Source organism: Panthera leo, chromosome B2 (genome assembly GCF_018350215.1).
Source record: "Panthera leo isolate Ple1 chromosome B2, P.leo_Ple1_pat1.1, whole genome shotgun sequence".
Taxonomy (NCBI): domain Eukaryota; kingdom Metazoa; phylum Chordata; class Mammalia; order Carnivora; family Felidae; genus Panthera; species Panthera leo.
Window position 1 is genome coordinate 28,552,625 of NC_056683.1, and position 27,945 is coordinate 28,580,569.

Sequence of the window (27,945 nt, forward strand, 5' to 3'; positions counted from 1 at the left end):
CATGAGTGGGCTGCCTCCTCTGGGACTTCCCCAAGGTATTCCAGAGAACCAGGATGAAACTGGACCTGAGTCAGGCCTGCCTGACATGTGACTATCTTGGCTTCCTGGTCACCAGTCCAGGGCCCTGGCCTCTCATTTACTAAGTACCACCTCTATCCCCCAACCTGCTTAATGAGGACCTGTGCCTTCCTCCTCCTGGAAGGTGGAAGATGATAGGAAGGAGCTCTGGCAAAGCAGAGAACAGGGCTGTGTGCTGTGGGGCAGTGAATATCAAGGCATGAAATGTGGGTTTTAGCCCACGCCCGCAATACACCTCTGGGATGCACCTGATTTTGGGAGATCCGTGAAGGCCTCTGCAAACAGTCAAGAAATGGTCCTCTCCTCTCACACCTTCTTGACTTTCTGTCTGTCACCACATCAGTGTGGCTTAATACAAACCAAGGAGCATCCAAACATTTGACTCCTGGCACATGACAAGTTTCTCTAGGGACTCCCATTCTGAGGAAGCTCAGTGCCACTTGGGTCTCTTGCCTTGAAGGGCACACCCTTTGCAAAGCAGAAGGTGACATTTCTTTAGTGCACAATGTAGAGGCCTTTTGATTTTTATTTTCCCAAAAGGCTCCATATCAGTGCCTTGGGGAATCCCACAGTCAACCAACAAAAGGCAAACCTGCTCACTAGAAAGTATGGTTCCTGTTTGTGCTGATTTGGCCACTTCTGGGAAGAGCACAAGAAACTGAGGGCAAAACACTTGATGATAAATGGACTCTGAGGGGAGAGAGAGGCCAACATAATGTCGATGGCAACTTCTTATTTATATTTTCACTTGTCACTGATGTGGGCCCCGGAGGACTGAGCAGCTGAGTGGAAAGGCCCCTGTAATGGGGCCTCCTTGGGTCAAGTTGGACAAATGGTGAAATGGCATGATCAGTGTTGTTTCCCAAAATTGTTGCAAGTGACATTATTCCTAGAAGGAATTGTTAACCCTGTAAAAATCAGTTTTATTTTTCCCCCCTCTCTAGTTTTCTTAAATAGGCCTTTGTGTAAAGGCTGTGATCAGGTATAATCCTATCTAAAACATCTCTTAACCCTACTTCTAAATAAACAGTGAACGCCACACTCAGAATGTTGAACTGCCTAGTAATTTCAGTCACCTGCTAAAATAGCTCTTTTGACACCAGACTCTAATAACTGAACTAGAAGCTTCAGGAAAATTAACTGCAAATTACTAACTCTTGATCAACAGTTTGCATAAGATATCCAGAGTCAAAATAAACCCAAACTTGCAGATGTTCAAAAACGTACTGGCAATTCTTTCCCCAGATGGAAAGAGACACAGACACAGCACTTGTAACCTTTAGTCAGATGCTTATTAGGTGGTTAAGCCTAAGCTGCAAAATAGATACTAATTTTGATTACTAATTTTGGTACTGGCTGAACTAATTATGTACTGTTATTGCAGTGACAGGTCTCAAGATCTATAGCAGGGGTAGGAAACTAAGAGCAAAGTGTCAAGATCTCTCTGCATGATGAAATGTGGCCATTGTGTTATACGAATCCAAGTCCATGACAGTCTTGATGAGCCCAAGGTTTAAGGAGACCCTACTAAATCCTAAGGTAATGACTGACATGCTCAAGCCTTCAGTTACAAATCAAAGGCAGCTTTTTTTTTTTTTTCTTTTTTTTTTTTTGCTTCTCAGTTTCTCCCTTTCTCTGGGCAATAAAAAGGAAAGGGAAGAGGAACTTCCCTCTGAAGTCTTGGTGATTTCTTGTTAAGTACATATATAAATATAAGTGTGTTGAAAGCACATTCTTAATAAAATTATTAATAACTTAGGGCCAGGATGGGAGGAGTCATCTAGTGTGGGATCACAGGGTTTTGAATTTTAGTGTGTTCCCTATTTTTATGACTAGATACTGGTGTAAAGAGCAGCCCTTCGTGACGAGCTCTGGTTGTGCAACATGAGCTCTGACATTTCCCTGGGTGTTCCAGGTACCTGCCATCTAGGTTACCCGAGTTCAAGGTACCTTTGTTGTTGTACGCATGACTCTCCTGAAAGTTAAAGATTTCTCTAAAAACTAAAAACCAAAAAAACACAGGTGTATGTGCACACACATATGCACACAAATCACCAGAATTTATAGGCTGTCTCTGTGCATGAGTAACACAAAGAAGCCCCAGAAGTTGTAAATGGGGTTCCCTGCTGAGACAGAAACTAGAAAGAACAAGCACCTAATAAATAAAAAAAGCCACTAGTGGGAACTCATCTTCACGGAAAAGCATAAATGCTTTTGAAGACACACGAGAATACCCAAGGTTAATGAAGGTGCTCTAAAAAACATGATTTAAACCAAAGATCACCTTGGGGAAAAAAAAAAGTATATAAACTGGGTAGTCTGCTAGACCCTGGAAAAGTGACTTCAGGAAGCAAAGCAGGAGCCTGGCAGAAACACCACTCAAGCATGTTATGGGAAAAGCACTCCAATCATGGGGGAATGCCAGATCAGGATTACTCCCTGCACACCACTAAGGCTCTTAGCTCCATGTCCATCTTACAAGACAATGCCTAATGACTAATTTGGCTTCCCCCACAAATCTGATAATGAAAGATAGTCTAGTGAATAAAATTGGTTTTCATAAAGCTACTTTCTTTTATTTTTCATGATAAATTATGAAACTGGACATTTGAATTCCACATTAATTGTCATGAGTCTATTCCAGGGAGTCTGTCCTGTGTACGCGGATAAACTTGAGGCCCTAATCTGCAAAGCTGGGATGACTGCCTTTGGAGGTCCTAGGTCTGGCAGCCCCCTTAAATCTAACCTTGACATTTCAGAGCCTACAAACAATCATCATGGGGAAGGAGGATACTGGTACAAAGAACCATTGTGTTGGAAGATTCCAGAGTGGCAAGGCCACAAAACCCATAGTCCCCCATGTTCATCCCAATACTAAGAGAATTTGCTTCTCCCTCCCCAACCTCCCTCAATCCCAAATCTATTTGCTTCCTTTGTCCCTTTTCATCTCTATCAACATGACCCTGTTCAGGGCACTAGTTTCAATCACCTGGATGACATAACAGCTGCCCCCTGACTGCCACCCCCCACCCTTAATTCTCCACCTACACACCAACCATGGTTCCTGCTTGCTCCAGCACATTCAATGAGCCCCCACCCATTATATCCATTATATCTGCATAATGGTACTCATGCTGCTCATGAGGTTCCAAGCTCAAGAATCAGCCTGTGGAAAGCTGGCAGGGCACCTGACCTCTGAGCTTGATCAGCTCCAAGGGCTGGTATAAGAAGTAAACCAGTTATTATACAACAGACACTAAGCAATGGTATCACCTTGGCCAGCTGAGTCTTTGCTTGTGTGTGCAGCTTTGTCTGTACCACTTACCACCAATGCCCACCCCTTGGTTCTTGCTTTAGTTTACGCAATGACTTGGGGTCACCCCAGTGCACTGTGTTCCCTCATGCCACCAACTTAACATGCATGCTGAGCCTGGGCCTGGACTCCCTTTCCTCCCACTATGCCCAGCTAATTCTAGCACTTAAGCTTCAAGTCTCAAATTAAGTATCACTTTTTCCAAGATGCCTTCCCTGAACACTGCCTAACTCACCCCAAAACTGGAATGGTGTTTCTCTTTCCCTTTCCCACACATTTTGGGAGCACCTATACTAGTCCTTAGGACTTACTCTGTAATTGTCAATTTTCCTGTCAACACCATTAATGGGGATCAAAACAAACTCCCTAGGGAGAAAAGGGGAGAAGCAAATAAGAGGTTCTGGCTTCAAAAGCCATACAGCTTTGCTACAGGGGTGCTTGTTCTCCCTTAGCCCTCATTAGAGGCTCACAAACTTCTAAGTGCAAAGCCCAGAGGTGGCTCAGCCCCTCCCTCTCACTTTACCCACTGATTTGGGATCAAAAGATCCAGATTCAGGCAAAGAAGCACTAACATTTTCACTTTCCAGTGTATTTCTTAGCCTTTTTGAGACTCAAATGAATAACCCTGTCTGCGGGTTTATAAAGCTTTGCAGTGATAGTTTGTAATCCACAGAACACCAATTATTAGATGATTATTGTTGGTGCCAGATCTCGTCCTATAGCAAGAAGAAGTGGACAGGAAAGGATGTCAGGCTGCAAGGGGTGGGTGACCCTACTGGACTGGGGCCATTGCCAGCAAACCTGTTTTCCTAATTCTGCCACCTCATGTCCTACACACAGAACAGAGGTCTTCCTAAGGCTCTGTGTTCAGCCTTGGCCATTTCCCCTGAGTTTTCCAGAGACAGGGCTCTGGCATATCCTCACAAGTGGGAAGTGGAAACATCTTGGGGCTTTTAAGTATGACACATGGGAGTACTCAAAGGTTCCTACAACTAGATTACCCGTACTACATTCAGGCAGGCCTGCTGAGTCAGAATAAGCATTTTAATGACCCAAACTGATCAGTGTGTATCATCTCACACCCATCAGGGGCTGTTGCCAGTACAGAGGGTCCTCTTCATCCCAACACACAGCTCCCAGTCCCTTCCCTGAGCCCCTCCCTGGTTGAAGCAGAAACTTAGAACACAGGTCAAGCCTGCCACCTACAGTTAAAGGGTCCAGGTACATTAGCTCCTGTGTTCACCTGCCCTTAGTTCAAGCCAACCCTATCCTTAGACTAAAAAGTCAAATTTCCTTCCTTCTCCCCCGGATTTAGAAATGGAAAATTTAGGAAATTGACTTAAATTGCTCTTTAGGCCAGTGTGTGTTTCTTCAAATTAAAAGCTGAATATGGAATCAGAATAAAATGCATTCAACAATGTGCAGCAAATGATCATGGAGTACCTGGGCTGCACACCCCTGAGATAAGTGCAATAATTCCAGGGGTGCCAAATATTCAGTTTTCACACGTGTGCAAACAAACTATAAGTCCAATTTATGAATTTCTTTCTACATTGAAGATCAATTTTTCTCTCATGGTGAAATTAATTTACTTTTCATTGCCTCTGCAATTAAACCAGCATTACTGCTATGAGAGCAGGCTCCAATCCTGTATCATGACCCTCATAGGCAGAAACACATACAGTGTCCACCCCTCACCTCAGGAAGAATGCATTGCCCATGAAGTTAAATGCTAGGTTGCCCTTCATTAACAAAAATGTGTAGCTCTTGGTAAATTCCACCATGGAGAACGCAAACCATGGGTGAAACACACACCAAGAGATATGTCCCAAGCTGGGGAATTGAAGAACATACAGGCAGAGTTTACACAGCGTAATTCTCATGAGAAACAATCATGATTACTAAATAGTAACCAAAGCAGTGCAGCAGGGCTCTTCAGATTGCTTAAACATGGGGCACCTGGGTGGCTCAGTCGGTTGATTGTCCAACTTTGCTCAGGTCATGATCTCACAGCTCATGAGTTTGAGCCCCGCATCAGTCTCTGTGCTGACAGCTCGGAGCCTGGAGCCTGGAGCCTGCTTCGGATTCTGCGTCTCCCTCTCTCTCTGCCCTTAACCCACTCACATTCTGTCTCCATCTCTCTCAAAAATAAATAAACATTTAAAAAAATTGCTTAAATATCAAAGTTAAGGTTAAAGAAATTGATGCAGCAGTGGAATTAAGGTAAAAATATTTTCTCTTGCTAAAAGAGTACCCTTAGTTCTCAACATATATCACCACCATCGTACATGTAGTCAATTTAAAATGAAAACCAAGTTTACAAATCACTTCTGGATACTTAAAAATAAACTCTAGGTTGCTTTTCTTTTTTTTTTTTTTAATTTTTTTTTTTTAACATTTTTTGAGACAGGGAGAGACAGAGCATGAACAGGGGAGGGTCAGAGAGAGGGAGACACAGAATCTGAAACAGGCTCCAGGCTCTGAGCCGTCAGCACAGAGCCCGACGCGGGGCTCGAACTCACGGACCGTGAGATCATGACCTGAGCCGAAGTCGGCCGCTTAACCGACTGAGCCACCCAGGCGCCCCTAGGTTGCTTTTCTTTTTGGCAGCACCAGCCTTAAGCTCTGTGGCTTTGCAATATTTCAGAAACTTCAGGTACATTACAGTCTTCTGAGAAAGGCCCAATACTTCAGAATTCCTGGAGTGGCTGTGGAGAAAGAATATTACTGGCAACAAATATTAAAGCAACATTTTAAGACCTATAAGAATACATTTAGATGTTCATAAATGTACACACATATTTAAGGATTCCAGTTGATATCCTAAATATTATTTCTGTGAACATATTTACATTTCCTTTTGGTTTAAGAAAAAAAAATGTACCTTATAGACAAATTATTTCAGCTGTAGATGGAAAAGTCCATGGCCACGCTTCCCTTTCCCAGTGTATATCAGGGGCCTATGTGGGTGTGTAGAGTTTTCTCTGGTCCCCAAAGAGCTCACCTGTGACATACCTTCTATATGCACAGGAAAACTGCTCTTCTTATTCAGGGACTCTTTTGTTGGTGGAATTTGGAGAAACTGGGTTGCAACATCTTTTCTGGGAGAGGCCAAGCATACTTTTTCATTCTTGTGGCTTTGTGTGTTTAAACAATTTGAGGTGGTATAAAAGACTGAACCACGAGATTGCTCGCAGCATTCCAAGATTCCTGCTGCCCCATGCTGCAAACTGCAGACGTCCTCCAGGCCTGCTGGCCTCGGCCTGAATGTGAAATTTTACCCACTAGAAAGCATCACTGGAGCTCCAGTCAAAAATTTTAAATAGCCCATTGATACTGATGCTTTTGTACTTTGGCTTCAAAAGCAATCATGACCAAACATTTTCAACGATGAGTTGATTACAGTAACGAAAACACCTTTTCAAAAAACATTTAATGAGGTAGCTGAGGTCGAATATCAAATCCACAGCATACACAAAAGTGCTTAATAAGTGCTCAGGCATTTTAAAATGTATTTTTAAATGCAAACTTGCTACAGTGCCTAATAAATGCTCTTCCCAATTCCTGAAGATGCATGCAAATGTTGCAAAGAGGCCCTTGCAGAGTGGTAACAGCAAGAGAACAAGAGGTTGAGAGCAAGTGAAGCTGGACAGGAGTAGAAAGGAAGGGCGCTCTGGGCATACAGCCTGGGTTGAAGTGGTTGGTCTCCCCATGGAACTTAAATATAGTCAGTGCCACCAAGAACAAACACTAAGTAGAACTCAGGGATATGATGGGCTGAGAAGGGGGTCTTGACTTGAGGTGGTAGGAGCCACAGCCTGGGACACTTTCACTGAAAGATTGAGGCAATGCTCAGAGCACCCCTTCTCTGTCTTCCAGGGCCCCTGGAACAACACTCAGGAGGGAGTCTGGACTCCTGCTGCTCTCACCATGACCACCCTGGATTCTGTTTGCTCACAGCCACAGGCTGCTTCCGGCTGAGAAGCTTTTAAAATGTTAACTTCAAATGACTTCCATGTGGAGTCTTGGAAAAAGGAAGGGTGGTGATACCAAGGCTGTCAGCATGGATTTTGTTACTGTTGCTGCAATATGAACATTCACGCTCATGGGCACACATGCACACTTGCCTGCACACAGGTGCACACATGAGTTGGTACGGGGCAATCAAGCAGACTCCCCAAGCTCAGGCAGGGCAGAAGTTGGCTGAGTGAAGGGGCCTGGGGTGGGTTCATGGAGAAGAAGCCTGGATCCACCTTCGCCACCCTCCCTCTCCTGTCCTCCATGGGGGCAGTCAGTATTCCAGGGCACCCAGCAGAAATGCACTGAAGACAAGGGATGGAAAGGCAGGCACCAGATCACTCTATTAGGTCTCTGTCGTATAGTTGCTGTAGGCCAGAGGAGGCAGGGTCTGAAAGCTGCTCCACCGCCTCGTACCAGGCTGGGACTCCACACGCCCTTGCTCTTTATATTTACCCAGAATGTTTTTGGCTTCTTCTGCATCCCGCAAAGGGCTCTCTCCATATTCTTCCTTCAGCCACTGTCGGTACTGGAGAAGTTAAAAAAACCAAAATGTCACACACACACCTGCATTCACATAGATTTTACCTATTACTTAACGGTACAGATTTTGCCACATATAAACAAGGAATAAATAGGCATTGGGTAATCATGGGTCTGTGGTTGGCCAGCCAGTGTCAAGCAAGAGAAATAACTGCTTCTTCCAGATTGTGGCCTGAGGACATGAAAGCAAGCCAAACCAAGAAAATGGTACTTGACCCAAAGGGAGATAAACAGAAGCTAATATGGGGTCTGATGGTAAAAGATATGTTCTAAGCTGATGACTTTAATGGGGATGCAGGTGGGGCATTCTTGGACTAGATGTCTTCTGTGGGCCTTTCTAACTCCAACCTCCATGATGTACAGAAAGACTGTGGCATCTTCCCAGGGGCTGCTGTTTACATCACCAAAGTCTCCTGAACATGGTTACCTGGTGGACTTCATGCTTCTCAAACTCCTGGAGCTGTCTCTGGAAGCCCAGGTTGGGGTTGGCACAGGACCTCCCTGCACGCACAGTGTGCAGGGCATCCTCCCAGCCAAAGTCGGTGACAGTCATGATGTATGCGATCACCAGAGTCACGCTCCTGGAGACGCCAGCCAGGCTGTAGGGCCAAAAGAACCCACATGGGCAAAGGGTTTCAGTCCAGAAGTCTATCCTATGATTCACTGAGAGCAGGAGAGTCTGTGGATCTCGTTTGAGAAAGTCGTCCTGCCTTGGATTATGAGTGGACACCAAGCCAGTATGAAATTATTCAGAAACATATAAGCTTCTACTTTATTATACGCTTCTACTTTATTATACACTAGAATCTCAGGCATTCAGTATCTGTGTTAGCCTCATTTTTTTGTAGATTTCCTACTGGCTATGGCTTTGGACACTTCAGTTTTATGATTTTCTATGTTCCCTAGCCCCTCTTCCTTCACATATTCCCCATTTCCCAGGACAGAAAAAAAAACCTAACCAAAGCACATCAAAGGAACTTGAAGGTCTTGGATCTATGCAATAAATCTATTCATAAACTGCAGCAGTTTAGAAGACTTCATTTTTTTTAAGTCTGGTTTTCTTAGATAAATGAAAACTCAATCTATAACTGAAAAACCCATTAAATACAGAAGCTCTTAGGAAATATTTATTCTTCTTGACACAACTAAGCAGAGTACAAGAGAGGACACATTCCATGTGCTCTGGGATGTATGGGTCAAGAACGGTTAATTATATCAGGCAGGCTGAGTAAGGGACCAATTTTAAATGCATATGCAAATTAAGGTGGTCACAGAAGGCTGTGCTGCATCAGATTTAGAGTGTTCTAGCAACGGTTTAATATGGGGAAGTTTAGAAAATTTCTCATTTTTAGAAAAGCCTATCTTCAGATTTATACAACCATATGAAATACAAATTCCTAGAATATCATATCTATACATATTCAAATGATGATGATGATGATGATGATAATAATAATAATAATAATAATAATAATAAAACAATGACTCTCAAGTAGTGGCTCTTTCTTAGGGTTTTATTTCAGAAATACTGAGAGCTTTTAAAAAAATACATCCTCTTGGGGTACAAACCTAGAGATTCTAATTCACCAGGAGCCATAGAAGCACAGGCACAAGATTTCAGAACTCCCCTTATATGGTCCCAGCTGCACTCCTCAAAGTGCTTTTAATCAAATGTAGATTACCATTACAAAACCCACAATGTGTTACATGTCCTACTCTTTTTAAAAGTAAAAAAAGTAAATCACACTATTTCAAGACCTGCATAAAACTGCAGAATGCTATTTTTTTCTAAAGCAATCAAATGATCTACTATCCCTGCTCTCCTATTACGGGTTACAGGTCCTTTGAACAGTTTAGTTTTCATTGATGGCTCTCCTGGATATCAAGCAATGGATCTCCTTGGTCAAGACAAGTTTATCACCAATCTCAGCAGCAACGCAGCCCAGGAGACATCACTTCACATTTCCAAAGAGCTTTCACTACAACAGCAACTTCTTTGGGGAAACTCAAAGGACTGTTAAGCTTTTTAAAAATATCTATATTTTACAATATAATATTGTCTCTTTTTTAAAAAACTGTGTATAGTTGACATACAACGTTACATTAATTCCAGGTGATTCTACAAGTTTTACATTATGCCGTGCTCACCACAAGTGTAGTTCCCATCTGTCACCATTCAATGCTAATACCATTGACTGTATTCCCTACGCTGTACCTTTTATACCCATGACTTATTCATTCCAAAACTGGAACCTTGTATCTCCTACTCCCCTTCACCCATTTTGCCCATCCTCCTACCTCCTCCCCTCCAGCAACCATCAGTTTGTTCTCTGTATTTACAGGTCTGGTTCTGCCTTTTGCTTGTTTTTTGTTTGTTTGTTCATTCATGTGTTTTGTTTTTTAGATTCCACATATAAGTAAAATCTTATGGTATTTGCTTCCTCTGACATATTTCACTTAGCATAATACCCTCTAGATCTATCCATGTTGCTGTAAATAGCAAGATCTTATCTTTTTCTGTGGCTGAAGAGTATTCAATATGGAGCCTCATTCAATATAAAGAGGGAAATGCTCAGCCTGCACTTTAATGAACAGCAGAGTTCCAGCTCTAGGATGTTGGCTACTGGTTCCTTTGACATATTAGTTATGTGATTAGTATGAATACTAGTGGTAACAAGCATTTCATAATATATATAATTGTCAAATCACTACATTGTACACCTGAAACTAATGTCAACTATATTTAAATTAAAAATAAAAAAATAAAATATGAGAGCCAACACTCACTGAGAGCTTACCATGTGCCAGGTACAGTGCTAAGAACTTTATGTACATTGTCCTTGGATTATGTGCGTTTTAACAGCTTTCTCTGTAGTGTGTACGTACTCGTGTATGTATATACATATCCACACAAAGTATAGCTGAATGCGGTAGAGAGCTATATATAAACTATTTATTTCTAAGAATCTATTATCTTTTCAAAGTACTAAGCTAAACATACATAAAAGCCCCAATCTGCATATGTAGAAGAAATGGTTATTTTGGTGTTACACTAATACAATGCTAAACACCCACATATGTGATCAAAACTCTCCAGAAAGAAATGGTGTTTTGGAAGGTCATTGAAGTTTCAGGGATGAGCCCACAAAATCTGTACCCTCCACAGGAGGCTGTTTTGAGGGAATGATAGACATAGGCTAGAAAAGAGTTTTCTGTTGTCCAGTAACCTTGACAGTCACTACAGAAATCCTACTGTGAAAATGAAAATAAAAAAAAAAAACATAGGGTTCTCTGTCATCAAAAACTAATGATGACTAACAAATGGCAGGGGTCAGATGGGGTGTATGTTCAAGATTCAGATGGTAGACGAACTATTAAGAGCTGAAATAATTAATCACACACAGAAAAACACTTGACAGAAATCAGGTTGAGAAGCAATGCTAAGCTATTATTAATTAGGTAGAGGCATACATACCAGTGTACAAGACAACCCTCACCCCTGAGTCGGCACTCGTGAATGAATTTAATACTTTCTTTGAAATGTCTTGTCCTGTAGGGGGAGAAAAAAAGAGAGAAGTGACATCTCTCTACTTTACTCAACATATGATGAAAAGAAAAAATCCATCTGAGGTTTCTTGAAAAGGTCTCAGAGTCCCACAGCTTCAAAACCGTGGTCACATTGTCTGGGTCTGGAGCTGCCTCAGCTTTAGAACCTTTCATACACAATGCTGAGGCTTGGGAAGGGCTGCCCATCTTCTGGGATTTTCAGAATTTCTCTGCAAGGAATCCCTGAAACACACAGTTGCCACTCACCAGTGTGTGTGTGTGTGTCGGGGGGGGGGGGGGGGGGGGAGGCTTCTGCCTATCCCATTGGTCATTGGTGCCTCTGAACACTCAGGACCATAGCAGTGACACCACACTGATGATCTGCACACCAGTTGTGCACATTCACAGATGTTCAGGTGAAGAAGGTGTCCTTATCATTCAGGCTTCCCAGTTTTAAAAGGTAGTTTACGGGGCGCCTGGGTGGCTCAGTCAGTTAAGCGGCCAACTTCGGCTCAGGTCATGATCTTGCGGTCCGTGAGCTCGAGCCCCGTGTCGGGCTCCGTGCTGACAGCTCAGAGCCTGGAGCCTATTTCAGATGCTGTGTCTCCCTCTCTCTGACCCTCCCCCATTCATGCTCTGTCTCTCTCTGTCTCAAAAATAAATAAACATTAAAAAATAAATAAATAAAAGGTAGTTTACTTCTGGGACACCTGGGTGGCTCAGTCAGTTGAGCGTCTCATAGTTTGTGAGTTCAAGCCCCAAGTCGGGCTCTGTGCTGACAGCTCAAAGCCTGGAGCATGCTTTGGATTCTATCTCCCTCTCTCTCTGCCCCTCCCTCACTCATGCTCTGTATCTCTGTCTCAAAAATAAAAATGAACATTAAAAAAAAGTAGTTTACTTCTGATGATTTGAAAAAGTTAATCATATTCTCCCATATTGGTCTCCCTTGACTTTGGTAGGTCCTGTCAGCATGTCACCAGAGAGCTGTGGGAAAATGGTAAGTGCAGCTTCAATCCCTGCTCAGTGGCTTACTGGCTGTGTGACCTTGGGAGAGTCACTTAGTTTCCCTCAACCTCACTTAAAAAGTGGAAATAATGTCTTACAGGGTGGAATGAGGTAATATATGCCAATATGCTTTGCAAACCATAAAGTCCTATATAATGATGAAACCATGATCCTTATTTCTTCTGATCCTTAGCTTTTTAAAAACCCTTTCTCCTACATATGTGTGGCAGCACCAACCACTTAGAGCACATTCTGGACTGCCTAGTGGGTTAACTATAAATATTCCAAGGGAACCTACAGAGCACATGCTTTTTGAGGTCTTCTACATCTGAATGACTTGTAAAGCAGTAAAACACCTGAAGTTGCCCATGGAATAAATTCATCTTCTTTTAAACACCAACTGAGTGCTGACTATTTACCAGGAACTGTGCTGCAGGAGATTCAGAGAAGAATGAGATGTAGTTTCTAACCACATAAGCTAGGTCCATTGTTCTATGAAGGATGACAAGACAAATGAATGTAAAAAGATTGGGAAATTCAGGTGTGGCATAACAAACTCATCCAGGTATCAAATCCAGAAGAAACTTAGCAACCTAAGTGTAGCTGCCCAGCTAGATTAAGACAGAGAAGCAATACAGGAAACTCAATGCACATGCATACTTGTACATATTCCATAACCCACCATAAGGCATGATGTCACTAAACATGGAAGGTCCTAGGCGTCTAACCCAAGGGCTCCATATTCTTACCTAAAATTTCTAATTACCAGAATATTGAAAGACATGCTTTTGCTAACATTCCCAGGCACAAATGCTCCCAGACATAAACTTATAAAATGACTCAAGACATTGCAACTCTAATTGCAAACACTGCTTGGTATAAAGCAGGCAAGAAAAGATTCCTGCTGTAATTCCTGAAATTTGAAGTGTCAACACTGAAACAGACCTCAGACAGGACCGTAAAGCAGAAGCCCATGGAAGCCAGGCAGTGTAGCAGAGCACACAGAAGGATGAAGGGATGCGGGCACTGTGATGTGACTGGCAGAATCCTGGCCCAAGGGCAAGGCACTGTAGGCGAGAGTGAAGGCTCGGTGCTGTTAGAGCTTCCCATCTCTCAAGCAAAAATAGTCTGCAGTGAAGTTTTCTGATTTTGAAGTATTAAAACTGTGGCAGACATCTTGAATCACTCTGATTTTGTTTGGGGCACTAGTTTGTCAGAATACTCCATCCTACCTCTGACTCCAGCCATGGAGAACTAAAGAAAAGGTTGTGGGGTGAGGTGGGGACTTCTGGAAAAGTTTTCCCTTCCTGATGAAAGGGAAGCTATCTATCTCTGCCTCAGATTTCTGTTAGGAAACTAGAAGTGAGTGTCATGCTTACAGCTACATCAGCTGCTCTGTAACCACTGGTGATAAGCCCCTGGGGTGGAAAGGCAGCAAGGATACAAAGAGGGACCTCAGGGGATGCCCTGGCCTGGGAGCAACCATCACCAGGTTTCTTGGTCAAGGCTTGAACTAAATTTCTTTATAACTTAAAACATTATCAATCAGACACTCTGCTACTTACAGCCAAATACAATCTACCCAGTATCAGCAACCAATTCAATAGTTTTAACAACACTGAGCCAACTCATCTGGCCTAGGAGCAGCTACAGGCTGCCCTTCTGCCATCTGCTTCATGGTTTGCACAGTGCAGCCTGTCCTCCTCTGTAGGTCACTGCATGTGGCAGACACGCCAGAGGGTGGGGTGGGTCTGACTATAGATCCCAGGACCAGGACAGGCTGCCCAGAACCCAAGGCTCACCCCTGACTGCAGCCTGGCAGCTGAGGGGTGTGGCTAGAGGGCACACATATTTGTCCACTAAGTAGCCATGCTGGGATATCCAAGAGTTCTGAGAGTCCTCTCCATGCCTGCAGCCCATGCTCATGCCTATTTAATGGGTCTCTTTCTAATCGTGCAGAGCTGCATCTGAGATAAGAGAGGCAGAGAAGAATACAGTAACCAGAAAAGGAAAAATAAATCTAGAAATGAATGACAGTTGCCAGTTTAGTGAAGAAGTCACAGACTGCCCCAGAACCCACTGCAAAGCCCGAGTGCCATGAAAGTTAACTATGCCACTCTAAGTGGGTAGAACTTAGTGTTTTACGGGAACACGGTCAGTGCTATGGAGCTCATCAAGAACTTGAAAAATTCAAGTGACAACAAATGAATCCCTTTACTGAAACCTGAAAGTGGGAACAACTGCTTATATCTGGATTTTATACCTACATGTCCCAAACCACATGCATGATGAAACCTGGGTCTTAAATATTGTCGGGTGTATCTGGGTTCTAAAGTCAGTTTTGCCTCTTCTCAGAATAAGAGTGTGGGGTGGAGTGGGGTCAGCAGGGTAACATGCAGACCTGTCAGAGACCAGAGAGAGCATATGAAAGAGCTGTGGGGGCAAGGAAGTCATGAGGAGGTGCTCCTACTCTGCTCCCTGCCAGCCCTTTTCTCTTAGTTCTAACTGCATCAATCTTAAGCCTAAGACAAACCCACAAACAGCACCTGTCCACCACTGAGTTGGGGCAAGAGCTGAGGAACCCCACAGCAGGCATCTGTGAGAGAGAGGGTGGCTCACAGCCCAGCCTGAGAGTGTAATGATGCTAGTGAAGGGATGGCTTAAAGCCCCACCACAAAACTTGAGTCATAAACACAATTAGGCAGGAGGCCACGCCAAGCAGACATTCCTAGAAATGCCTTTTCCAAGTAAAGCCAGGAGGCATGCGCATTCACTACTGCTTTGGTGTGTTGCAGGAGTGGGGGTTATTTCCAGGGAAGCTGATGACATAAGCTCTAGCACTGGTCATTAAACTCCCTCCTCCACAGCGGGAAATACCCGCAACTCTGGCCCTTGTTGCCCAATTCTCTGATGTGAAGCAGAAGCACATATCTCAAACACCATTCCAACACAGACTGTTTCAATGAACACAGGTTCCCTATTCCTGCTCTTCATTTTGTACCTTCACTTGCATACCCACACATGGAGTAAGGTCTGTTGGAGGAAAGCCAGTGAGGCTCACTGACCTACATGTGTGTCACAAAGTCACGTAACAGTGGTTGCTGCTGCCAATAATCTGAAGAGAACACCTTGGGTAGGGCAGAGGGGCAGGCCTTTGGTAGGCCCTCAAGGAGACATGTCCTCCATGAGCACTCAGCAAACAGCCCTGCAGCAGCCACTGTTGCCCTTCCTCCACTTCCTCAGTCTGTGCTGGCTGTCCTTCTTGAACAGCTTCCTCTCTCTCTCTGTCCAGAGGCCAAAAGCCAGGATCAGCCAGGTTTTCCTGACCTTCAGAGAGTATACAAAAAGACTGGTGGATGGGATCTAGCAAAACTACACCACATGATGATCATCTTTTGAGGCTGAACAATGTGTGCTCACTCCAACACTGCAAGATTTTAAGGCTGTGATCCCCATTGTGGGATCTGAGGCAGCTCTGTCCTGCTGAAGACTCTGCTTATATGAGCAGGAGCTCAGGGAGCTGGGCTCACTCCAAAGCCAGCAGTATCAGACTAGGCTGTATTGACAGCAAAGCCATGCGACTGAGGACACTTTTCCTTCCCACATATGTGTACACACAGACACGTGTACACGTCTGTGCATGTATGTTGTATATGAAAGCAAAAGAGGAAAAAAAAAAAACAGGAAAGGTAAGCACTCTTAGATTTTTTTTCCTGGAAAAGGAATACTTAAAAAGATAAAGCAAAAAGTAAATGGGTGGAATGTTCTATCTGAGTGAGCCTGTGCTCTGGAAGGTGAGCTCAGATAGGAGAGCTGTTTCCTCCTGGGGCAGAAACCATGTAGGCTCCCTCAGCTGGAACACTCTCACCCCACCCAGAAGCAAGCAGGAACATTCTCCACCAGTACAGACACTGGCAGAGCTGCTCTATCAGTGCACAGAATTTAACACATACAACTAACTCATATTTACATCAATGATTCCCCAACTTTTATATTTCCTGCACTTAAACATTTTTTTAATGGGGGGGGGGATTTTTATCATGCTTTTCATTTTGCTACATAAGGTCATTTTAAAAACAAAACAAAAACCTCTCTACCATCTACTATAACATTATTTCACAAAGAATAATTGAACACTAGAAAAACTAGGAGAAGAAAGTTTAAGACTAAAATACAGTTAAGTTCAATAAGTGAAGTCTTATAGAAAAAACTCAATATCCATTTTCTGTGTATTTCTCATTCCTATGGGCTGCAAAGTCCTCAGGAGTCATGTGTGATCATGTGTGTGTGTGTGTGTGTGTGTGTGTGTGTGTGCACATGTATGCTCAAGTATGTATGCATCTGTCTGGAAACAGAACCACAGCACTCCAAGGGCCCACCTAGCTTTGATTTTGCAAAACTTCTTTTTAATAATTACAACACAGAAAAACTATAAGAGGACGAAAGAGTTGGATGTACAGAAGACATCAGCTAAATTAAAGAAAACATACACAAAAAGAGAGGTAGAATAAGGCAAGGAAGTTTTACTGGTACTTTAAATATAAGCTTTCTGTATTGCTAATTACCTCTTCTCCCCACAAAAACCTCAAGAAATTTAGAGACCTGCTCGATACTCAAACCACTGAATGTCACAAAAGTTCTACTGCAATGATGCAATGCCACCAACTCCACAGCACAGACCAAACTCTCCTGTACTTGACATTAGAAGATTTAAAAAAAGTATTCCCTTAACAATATCTAAATAAAAAATACCAATTTAATAAATATTAAAATAAGAATGAATAAATTATCTACCATATATCCAATAATTCACTCTTGAAATACATTAATACTCCTTACTTGGATAGCAAATATAATCTTATTTCTGGAATTGCTTACAGTTCATAAAAAATACTTTCACTTATCTAACCTAATACTACAAGAATTGTGTGAGATAGGTATTTTACAGATGAGAAGTGAGGTTAAAGTGACTTGCATAAGAAAGTACACAGAGAAAGCAAAAGCAAGTATTTCTAAAAGCCTCAATTCACCACCCACCCCACATCAGCCACTCAGAGATCATGTAGTGTATGCATGTGATATAAGCTCTAGGATGCCTCTAATTGTGACAAATCATGCAAAACACCCCAGCCTGGGTCTGTGGGGGTATTACAACTATGAGAACTTGAACTTTCACATTTCCTGACTTTGAAAGGCAAGGTGGTTAGGGAACTGAGGTAAAATTTTAATGTGTTAATGTTATCTTAACCAGGTTTCTGCATTTTAAGTTCCTGGAGATCATGGGGGAGTTTGTGAGGATTAAAGCCAAGACAGAAAATTGACCTTTCTGGGCAGCTTACAACCACTGAATGCCAAGTGAAAGCAGTTAGTTTCAAAAGGTCACAAACCTCTTACTAAGCATAATTAGCAAGAAGAATTCCTGTTGGTATAGGGGTTTGTGGGGTAATATTTAGGATATAAAACTTTAAATTACATCTAAAGTTAAACAATTTAAAAAATCTGTAGGTTTAAAACAATAAGTGATACAGTTTTCTAGAATTTATTTTGTCATTAAATATAAGACTTTTCAGGCATCAGTAATTAAAAGTGGCTAGACTAAAGAACTACTAGTTATAATTGTCTGAGTTAGCCAGAGCATATTTTCCAAGTGATGGACTTGATTTCTCTTGCTTTTGTTAACCAGAGTATTTATCTCCTATCTGCATTGGTTGAGGGTACAAAAAGTGAAGGTTCACTGTCAGCTATATGTTCCTAATATTTGGTGACCACAGGCTACCTGAAGTGAACAGGCCATATAAAAAGTCAAGTATTCCATTTGCCAATGGTTAATAGTCTAATTATATCATGAAAGCATGCTTGCTGTTAAAAGGTATGTTATGCTCCCAAAGAAACATTTGTAACACGGAAAGAGAAACTCAAGCTATTTCATAGGCTGTCTCTTAACATACACAGTACACTCAAATTACAAACTTAACTCCACAATTTCCATGTAACTTCAGTAGAGCAAGAAATATTTATAAACTCATGGACATTGATGTGCCCAAAGTCTTACTTATGCATAAGATTTGCGATTACTAATGGATTACAAATAAAAGTTTTCCCAAAGAATCACATAAATGCCTATGAACATAACTTTTAACAGGCGAGTCCCAGCTTTTCTGCCTTTCGATGAGTTACGGCCTTAACTTTCTTTTCCAATTGAAACAGAGGTTGTACAGCTGTAGGACTTCCCTCAACATAGCAGCAATGGCACGTCCTCTTGAAGTCATTCTGTCATTAGCCCCAAACATGGATGCTATGGTAACTACCTATTGAAACCTGGTGTCCCACCCTACACTTTCACCAAGATGTAAGGAAAGAGTTAAGAAGGCAAATCACACAGCTTAACAAGACCTCTGCACATATTTGGGACAGGAGAGAACAAATTCAAATCTTACAGGTTAGTCCTCTGGACCCAAGGTGACTGTGTTTGGGCTGGTTTTGCCAGAAGACCTGAACTGACCCATGAGACCCTGGAACTTGGAGAAGCTTCTGCTACATTTTCTGTCACTCTGGTCTTTCCATGTAAGCATATCTTCCAAATCTCCCACTAAAGTGGGTCTCCTGAGCACCAAAACTTGTTATTTCAACTATCTTCTTTTATAACTCTCAAGATATATGAATACACTTTTAAGAGAGTAAAAGTGTATTCTTATTCTCAAAAGTGCTTAGAGTTCATAGAGAACACTTTCATACGTGATCTGATCTCCAAAAATCCTCAAGGCAGGTATTTTTTACATGAGGGAACTGAAGTTCAGATGGGTTTAAATGACTTGCCCAAGGTAGATACAACTAGTTTTAAATTTAAGATATCTAACATCAAGGTCTACTGCTTACTTGTCTATATAGTGCAGGACTGCTCAATGCTCAATCTTCGTTTGGTAAGTCAGTTATTGTCCTGGACATCAAGCACAATGCTTGGCTCCTAGCAAAGCTGAAATGTCCTGAGGGCAATCAAGTACAGGTGGCCACCTTACCTCACAACAAATGCCCAGGATGTGTTATAATCTGATTCCTCCAAAGAGTCATATTGCCAATCAGGTATTGACAAGTTCAGCAGTATATTAGAATCTCAGTTTGAGATAAGAACAAAGCAACCATTTTAAAAATAGCCACCAAAACATGGGCAGAAGATTGCTGTGGTCTCCAGAGAAAGGCAGTGGCTCACTTCCTTCCGTATACACCATGCCCTTCCAACCACTTCTGTTTCTTGACACGACTAGTAACCAAGGAAGTTCTCTGGTGCTTCTTCTCCTCCTAGACCCAAGCTACTACTGTTTTCCTAGTGATCCTAGTAAAATCTTTCCTCTGTCATCCTCAGCCTTAAAGACTGACTTTTTCTGTGAAATATGGAGAGTTAGTGTAAAAAAAAAGGCCTTATGCAAGAACATATTTGTCCCTGCTTCAAATCTACCCTTGCCCTTATCTCATCTAATCCTATGCCACCTATCCCCTGTCCTATACCACCCCCCACCCTTCCCTACATCAATCCATCTGACTCTAGCCCCATTTTTTTTTTCAAACAGGTAGATCTCACAAAATTATTGTGTAACCTGGGATTTCACTGCTCTCTAGCAATCAAAAATCAAGATTTGCGAATGTTCCAGTATTTGATAGCTTTCAGAAAAGATGAACAATTGGGATACTAAACATAAGATTATATGGTCTGTAACTCCAATATGCAGGATTTGTAGGCAATAGAGCTTAAGAATCACGAAGGATGAATCCCAACAAGCCTGTGGGCTCCCAAATTCACAAACATCACCATAGCTTGTAACTTCCCAGATAAGATGCAGTAACCTATAATTCTAGCATGGTTGTGTTTGACCTGCAATGTAAGCACAAGGCCAGCCTTGGAAGCAGGGGCTGGTATCTACTGGAGGCAATGAGTGGTTAAGTACTTTATTTCTGCCCCAGTGTCTTAGCCTGCAAGGTTCAAATTCATGCTTCAGTAAAATTTTACTCCATATCATGGTCTTCTTTAAGTTTATTTATTTATTTTGAGAGTGAGAAAGAGAGAGAGAAAGAGAGAGAGAAAGAGACAGAGAGAGAGGGAGGGAGGGAGAGAGGGAGGGAGGGAGATGGGGCATAGAGAGAAAGAGGGAGCATGAGAATCCCAAGCAGAGCCTGCTTGGGACTCAGTCTCACAAACCATGAGACAATGACCTGAGCCAAAACCAAGAGTCAGATGCTTAACTGACTGAGCCACCCAGGTGCCCCTCTTTTTACTCTTTTTAATTTGACTCCTAGAAAATTTAACATTACCTACACAGCTTACATTTGTGGTCCACATTCTATTTCTATTGGACAGTGCTGCTTTTAGACAAAACCCAATAGCTTCCTTAAGGGTTTACTTCTAGAGAAGAGATGAACATGCTCAAGGTTTGGTTTAAGGCATCCTTTTTAAAAATTAGGCTCTTATAGACATCCCATCAGTCAGTGTTGTGTAGTTGAAGGACTGGCAAACAAGAAGCATGCCTCCAGCTACAGCTCTGCCTAACTTGGCAGCACAGACCTCCTATGGGCCTTGTTACCTCCCCTGCAGAGCAGCAGCTACGCATGGCATGAAGCATCCCATTGGCTCCAATGATTTCACAGTCCTTTACTTTACTGTCCTTTATTTGTTTTTAATATCTCCAAAAAATATAGGAAAAAACCAACTTACAGGTTTTGAGATGGCGAATCCGCTGCTGGAATGCACAGGTATTTAACTCCCTGTAGAATGATATAAAAAATTTAAGTAAAAAGACGATACTTAGTGGAGAAAAATATTTAAAGGAACTATTTACTCAGGTCAAAAAATAAAAAGTAAAAAGGAGAAGTTTTTCACTCATCTTTTGTTGCCAAGGAACCAGGGAAAAACTCTTTAATTAAGGTTCCTGGTTATTTTCCGCGACCATACATACAAATATTTATGCTCTAGTTTGCAAACAGCTTGTAGGTTTAGACAGGGTTTATCAAAAAAGTGAAATAATTGAGGGCTTCCCAGTAAGTGTCAACAAGTTTCAAAACTATGATTTCAAATGCTTGTTTACATATTTAGCATTTTTAAAATCTATTTCATTTAAGATCTTGAGTAGCCAAAAAAGAAGCACTGTTAGTAAAAACTTTAACATGCTAAGTAAAAATTGTAATGTTATGTTACAGAGTTTTCTATATCATATTTTAGTAATCAGAGAGTTACAATTTCACTGATGCATTAGTAGGAACTTTACACATGCAAAATATTTTGATATATTTTGCTTGCTTTTCAAAAGAGTAAAAGTTTATGTACCAAACTAATACATTTTTTAAAAAGAATGGCCCCTGGGGTGCTTGGGTGGCTCAGTTGTAAATGTCCAACTTTGGCTCAGGTCATGATCTTGCAGTCTGTGAGTTTGAGCCCCACGTTGGGCTCTGTGCTGACAGCTCAGAGTCTGGAGACTGCTTTGGATTCTGTGTCCCCACCTCTCTCTGCCCCTCCCCCACTCATGCTCTATCTGGCTCTGTCTCTCAAAAATGAATAAATGTTAAAAAAAATTTAAAAAAAAAGAAAAGAATGGCCCAATTTGAAAAAAAAAACCAAAAACTTCACATAGGTCTCCATAAAAATCTATTAAAAATGTCTGTGTAACCCAAAAAATAATCCAGTGAAGTAATGGGCAGAAAACATGAATAGACACTTCTCTAAAGAAGACATCCAGATGGCCAACAGGCACATGAAAAGATGCTCAACATTGCTCCTCATCAGGGAAATACAAATCAAAACCACACTCAGATATCACCTCACGCCAGTCAGAGTGGTCAAAATGAACAAATCAGGAGACTATAGATGCTGGAGAGATTGTGGAGAAACAGGAATCCTCTTGCACTGTTGATGGGAATGCAAACTGGTGCAGCCACTCTGGAAAACAGTGTGGAGGTTCCTCAAAAAATTACAAGTGGACCTACCCTATGACCCAGCAGTAGCACTGCTAGGAATTTACCCAAGGGATACAGGAGTACTGATGCATAGGGGCACTTTTACCCCAATGTTTATAGCAGCACTCTCAACAATAGCCAAATTATGGAAAAAGCCTAAATGTCCATCAACTGATGAATGGATAAAGAAATTGTGGTTTATATACACAACGGAGTACTACATGGCAATGAGAAAGAATGAAATATGGCCCTTTGTAGCAACGTGGATGGAACTAGAGAGTGTGATGCTAAGTGAAATAAGCCATACAGAGAAAGACAGATACCATATGTTTTCACTCGTTTGTGGATCCTGAGAAACTTAACAGAAACCCATGGGGGAAGGGAAGGAAAAAAAAAAAAAAGAGGTTAGAGTGGGAGAGAGAGCCAAAGCATAAGAGACTCCTAAAAACTGAGGAGTTGATGGGTGGTGGGAGGGAGGGGAGGGTAGGTCTGGGAGTCTGAGGGTTGATGGGTGGTGGAGGGAGGGGAGGGTAGGTGATGGGCATTGAAGAGGGCATCTTTTGGGATGAGCACTGGGTGTTGTATGGAAACTAATTTGACAATAAATTTCATATATTAAAAAAAATAAAAAATAATGAGGAAGAGGGAAAGTCTATCTTTAGTGACTTAAGTAAAATAAAGATCTGAAATGGATTATATGAGTAAAAAAAGTGTCTGTGTAAATTCATGCTACAAAAACTCAAGCTAAATTTGTTTTATTAAAAACCTAGTTGTTTCTTCTTCAGGGGGATTGAAAGTATAGTTCCAAAGGTCTTCAATGTCAAGTAGAAGTACAAAATCTAGAAATCTCAGCAACTTCTTCAAAAGAATATGGTTCTGTGAGGACTTAAATGAATGATTTTTAAATCCTTCCTCCTTTGATAGCCTAATCTGATGGGATCTTGCCATGTCAAGGATAATAAATAGGAGAAGAAACACATCAAACACTAGAAAAATAACCAACCTAAGAGAGTAAATGAAGGAGAAATATGTAGAATCATGATATAGACTACCAAAAGCCCCTCAGCAAATAAAGCCATAAAGGAACTTGTCTTCTAGAGTTGCATTTTTTTTGCAGTTGATCATAAAATTTTACTGTTAATTCATATTATGAGGCATTTCTGTGTTGTATTTGCTAATGTAGTCTTATAAGGAACATCTAAATTTGCAGCCACCCCAAACCCTTCCAGACTTCCACATTTCAATACTTCCCAACATTGTGAATCCCACTATTCCAATACAGAATCCACATAAATTATGTTTCTCAATCTCCTTTGCTATTAGGGTGTAGACTCAGGATTTAGTTGCATCACCTGACACACCTACTTGAAGTGGATTTGGAAACAAGACATGGGAAGAATTAGATGGGTAAAGAGCACCTGCTTGGCAGGTGCAGGTGGCAGCAGAGGCAGGTGGTACTGGGGGTGGGTGGGGAGACGTGGCAGCAGATCTTACTGGGCCAGTTGTGTGATGTGGTCTGAGTGTTGTTCCTTTAACTTCAGCTGAAAGCCTGTTTCTCCAGCTCTTCTGAGGAGACCATAAGCTCTCAACAACTTCTTAATAAACCCCTTCCTGCTTAAACTGGCTCAGAGTAGAATCAGCTGTCTGTAACTAAGACCTGAGCCCTAAAATTCCCCTCCCTGTCTCCCACTATTATGAGAAGTCAGAAAAACCCTTTTTTCCTGTTTAATTCATATACACATTCATGTTTTTCCAGCTTTGAGTCAATCATTACATCTTCCAGCAAAGACTCTTAAAGAAGATGAGTTTTACCACTGTTAATACATATGAGAACACTTCAGCATGAGACCAAACACAATTAAACATGTCAAGGGTAAGGTTTAAGGATCAGCGCTAGAGGATGGTGAAGCAGCAGTTTCTCCCTCATTTAACTTTTGCTTTGTTATCCCTAATTGCCTCCTTTTCTCTCTATCCTCATTTTTCCCTGGACTCTGGGCACTGTGCTCTGCTGGAAATATTAAGGCAGTTGTTTGAAGTTCTAAAGCACCTCCAAACCCAAAGAGGTATTAAAGAAGTAATTTAAAAGGAAAAAATGGAAAAGGAAATGATACTGTAAAAATAAGTGATTTCACTCCTTCCCTCCATCAAGGTCAAAAAGCTTATTAGTATAGATACACATGCTGGTCATTTCATACACCCGTCATTGAAATGACTCATTTACTCTTTTCTTTTACTCTTAAGTGAGAGTTGGCCATGGATCGGGCCCAGAAGCTTATGAAATTCTTTCCTCCCACACACTTCCTCCAACCTCTTTCAGACCAATACTTCCAGAGGGATGTGAAGGATTTTCAGGTTTCCATGCTCCCTTCCACTGGGACTGTCATAGCCTGAGTACCTTCAATCAATCAAGGATGCTGAGGTGGATTCCTTCTAACATAAGATATAAAAATGCCTGTCACACATGCTGACAGCCACTTAATTCTAACAGAATCTAAAATCAGCCCAGCCCATATGATGGGAGGAAAGAAAAAAAAATAAAGAGAATGGACAGAAGAGGAGGCTAAATAGGTCTTAGCTTATTAAGAGCATTTACTATAAATGCCAACATCAGTGTGACTGGAAAGTACTTCACTTCCTTTAGGTGTTCCATGAGTGGGGTCACATTCCCCTTTTTGGTGCCTAATGCAAAAAAGAAAAGGATACTGGCCCTATAAAGCAGGAGAAAACTGCACGAAGATGGCAAAGGATATCCTTCCCTCCATGCCCACAGATGATGAGGAGGTGACTTTCAGCCATGCTAGGCCCCTCACCCTCACTAACTGGGATGGGCATGTGGCAGCTACAGCTTCCCATCTGTGAAGCTCTAAGGAGGAACAAAGTAGCTCTCAGCCACAAGTTTGGGGATCCCCTACTCTTAAGGAAGGACAGAAAAAATATATAACACAAGATCATATTCTCTCAAAAACAGAACAATAACCTACCTTGGCACATAGTAAACACTCACTAAATATCTGTTGAACAAGGTGAAAATCAATTAACATGAAGATCATACTATAAGAATACTACAAGTGAGAAAAATATTGTAAAGTGACCGTGCCTTAACCTGGTGACCACTAAAACAAGGGAGCTGAACTTTTAGCTATGCCACGGAAGGGCATGTTCCCTGCACAAGCTCCAGACATCAGATGTCTCCTGCCTGTCCACACAGTGAACAAACTATGCAAATACTATAAAGAAAGGAGTCAAAACTGTCAAAAAGGTTCAGCTGCTCACCACCCAAGAACATCTATTTATCTTGGCTTAGTCATTAACAAAGCACGAAAAGTATCTCTCTTGGAGGCCACAGACTGCAGAACATGAAGTACCTGAAAAAAGCCTTCAGATGCCTGCACATGTGTACAATTCATGGCAGTTAATTACTAATTCAGAAAGCAGCAAGAGTGCTGACACCATTAAGGAACTCAGTGCTACAAGAAGGCTGGATAGACTTAAAATTATCCTAGTATTAATAGAACCCCAAAAGACCATTCTCTAATGTTGAGGTCAGACAGAGAAAAGGGGCACAATGTGTTTAGATAAATTATGGAAAGCATAGCAAACAAAACAAAGTAATAAAAATCTTACTCTAGAACAAAATTCTAGAACAATCTGAAAAATTCATAAGTAATAAAAATAACACAGAGGGGACGTGGGTGGGAGGATGGGTAAAATAGGAGAAGTGGATTAAAAGTGCATTTATCATGATGAGCACTGAGTAATGTGTATAGAATTCTTGAATCACTATATTATATACCTAAAACTAATATGACACTGTATGTTAACTATAAAGGAATAAAAAAAATAACAGTAATGTTTTCATTAGTATAGCACTTACTGTGTGATATTTACTCCTACTCCTACATATTACCTCTAAAGCTAAAAGAAAAACAAATAAAACTGAAGTTTATTACCTTTGAAATAAAATTATTATTAAATAAATAAAAATTCAGTATTTTCCATAATGTTTTAAAAAAGTGATTGGTGGAAAGCCAATTACCATTAAACTTTTATGGAGTTAGTAAGCATCAAGTTGCAGATTTTCAAGTTAGGTTCCTGGCCTACGAATACAAAAACAGTTCAGTTAAGGGAAAGGGGCTCAGTATATGCTTTAAGACTGTCATGATTTCTAGGAGGTACAAAGAAAGAGCAGATAATTTCTTTTGACTACATGGCATTTTGAATGGCTTAACACATCCTGCGAACGCTATTAATACTGATAAGATGGGGACTAGAGGGAGGAAGAATGCAAAGAATTAAGAAAAATCCTCATATTTACACTGACCACATACATACTGAATATTCATAACAAGCAACACATCAATTAATATTACATAGTATGGAAAAAAAATTAGGAAAATACAGGAAAGAGGTTACATTTCAATGAGATCATCGAAAGAAAGCTTTTTGGGTAAAGCTTTTGTGTTAGGTTTTGAAAGACACCGCAGACATCAATTCACTGAAAAGAAAGTTTAGAAAGTATTCCAGAATATTCTTTTTGAGCAAAGTTTAAAGCTTTCTAAGTCCATATTCTCAAAAGTTCTAATATTTTTCTGTTTTCTGTTTCAACAAGCATAGTAACCACCAAAAGTAAGGTTTTTGCCTTTCTTTGGGGCTGAAACTAAAGATTACACTTAAAACGATACATAGACAAGTACTTGGAAAGCAGGGCCAAGATTCTGATTTCAGGACTAGTAAGAGATCAAACTCTCGCTTGTTTCAAGTACAATTTCTAAAATTCACTGTTCTTTTGTTTCTGAAACATAAGAGGCTTTTGAAGAACCTAGCTGACATTCTACTTTTTTAAAGAAAGATCAAGCCCTTCAGAATCTGTTCTCTCTTTCCCAGGAAAACTAATAAAAACCAGTTATAGAATATAACTATTTTCTGTAAGGACTTATTCACAAACTAAGAGGAAACATAATAGGAAATGAAGTTCACTAAGGGGCCAGAATCAGGAAATCCATGTGATGGAAAAGTTATTTTAGCTGCTAATAAAAATGACCTTATTAGAAACCCTGGTTTCTTATCTCATCCCATCCAAATACTAGTAGCAATATGGAGTTGTCCTCTGAAGGAGATGACAGTTTTTTCTTTGACAATCACATTTACAAGATATCAGTGTGGCACACTGACATCGGACTCTGTAATTCTTACACACAGAACTCTATTAACACTGATCATCTAACACCCATGACTGAATTGAGCAAAATAAGTTGGGGGCCCTATTAAGACCTAATTTCACCCAATTATCAAAAAATCTGACTCCAAAAAAGAAACAAAATTTTAAAAGATTTAAGTTTAGATTGTACCACACCTGATCAGAAGAGCACAGTTTGTACACCACTGTGAAAAACAAAGGTCTCTCCCACTCGAGAAAGTCACATTCTGCTTTTTTTTTTGATTGTAGTAAAATATACATAAAATTTGCCATTTTAACCATTTTAAATGGTTCAGTGGCATCATGT

At 41.1% G+C, this 27,945-nt stretch overlaps 1 protein-coding gene across 7 annotated transcripts in view; it reads right to left on the bottom strand.

Moving 5' to 3' along the window:
* Window positions 1-5,931: 5,931 nt before the first annotated feature.
* Window positions 5,932-27,945, bottom strand: part of DUSP22 (dual specificity phosphatase 22) — a 63,891-nt gene continuing 41,877 nt past the window's right edge. For 4 of the 7 annotated variants that reach the window (XM_042938104.1, XM_042938103.1, XM_042938108.1 and 1 more), the window contains 5 exons: window positions 21,207-21,256; window positions 11,427-11,501; window positions 8,379-8,550; window positions 7,865-7,937; window positions 5,932-7,713 (listed from right to left, as the gene is read on the bottom strand). In XM_042938104.1, coding sequence (XP_042794038.1) covers window positions 7,556-7,713; window positions 7,865-7,937; window positions 8,379-8,550; window positions 11,427-11,501; window positions 21,207-21,256 — 528 coding nt within the window. In that variant the 3' untranslated portion in view covers window positions 5,932-7,555. Of the gene's footprint in view, window positions 7,938-8,378; window positions 8,551-11,426; window positions 11,502-21,206; window positions 21,257-27,945 lie in introns of all 7 variants that reach the window. The other 3 variants (XM_042938102.1, XM_042938107.1, XM_042938106.1) reach the window with 3 other exon arrangements.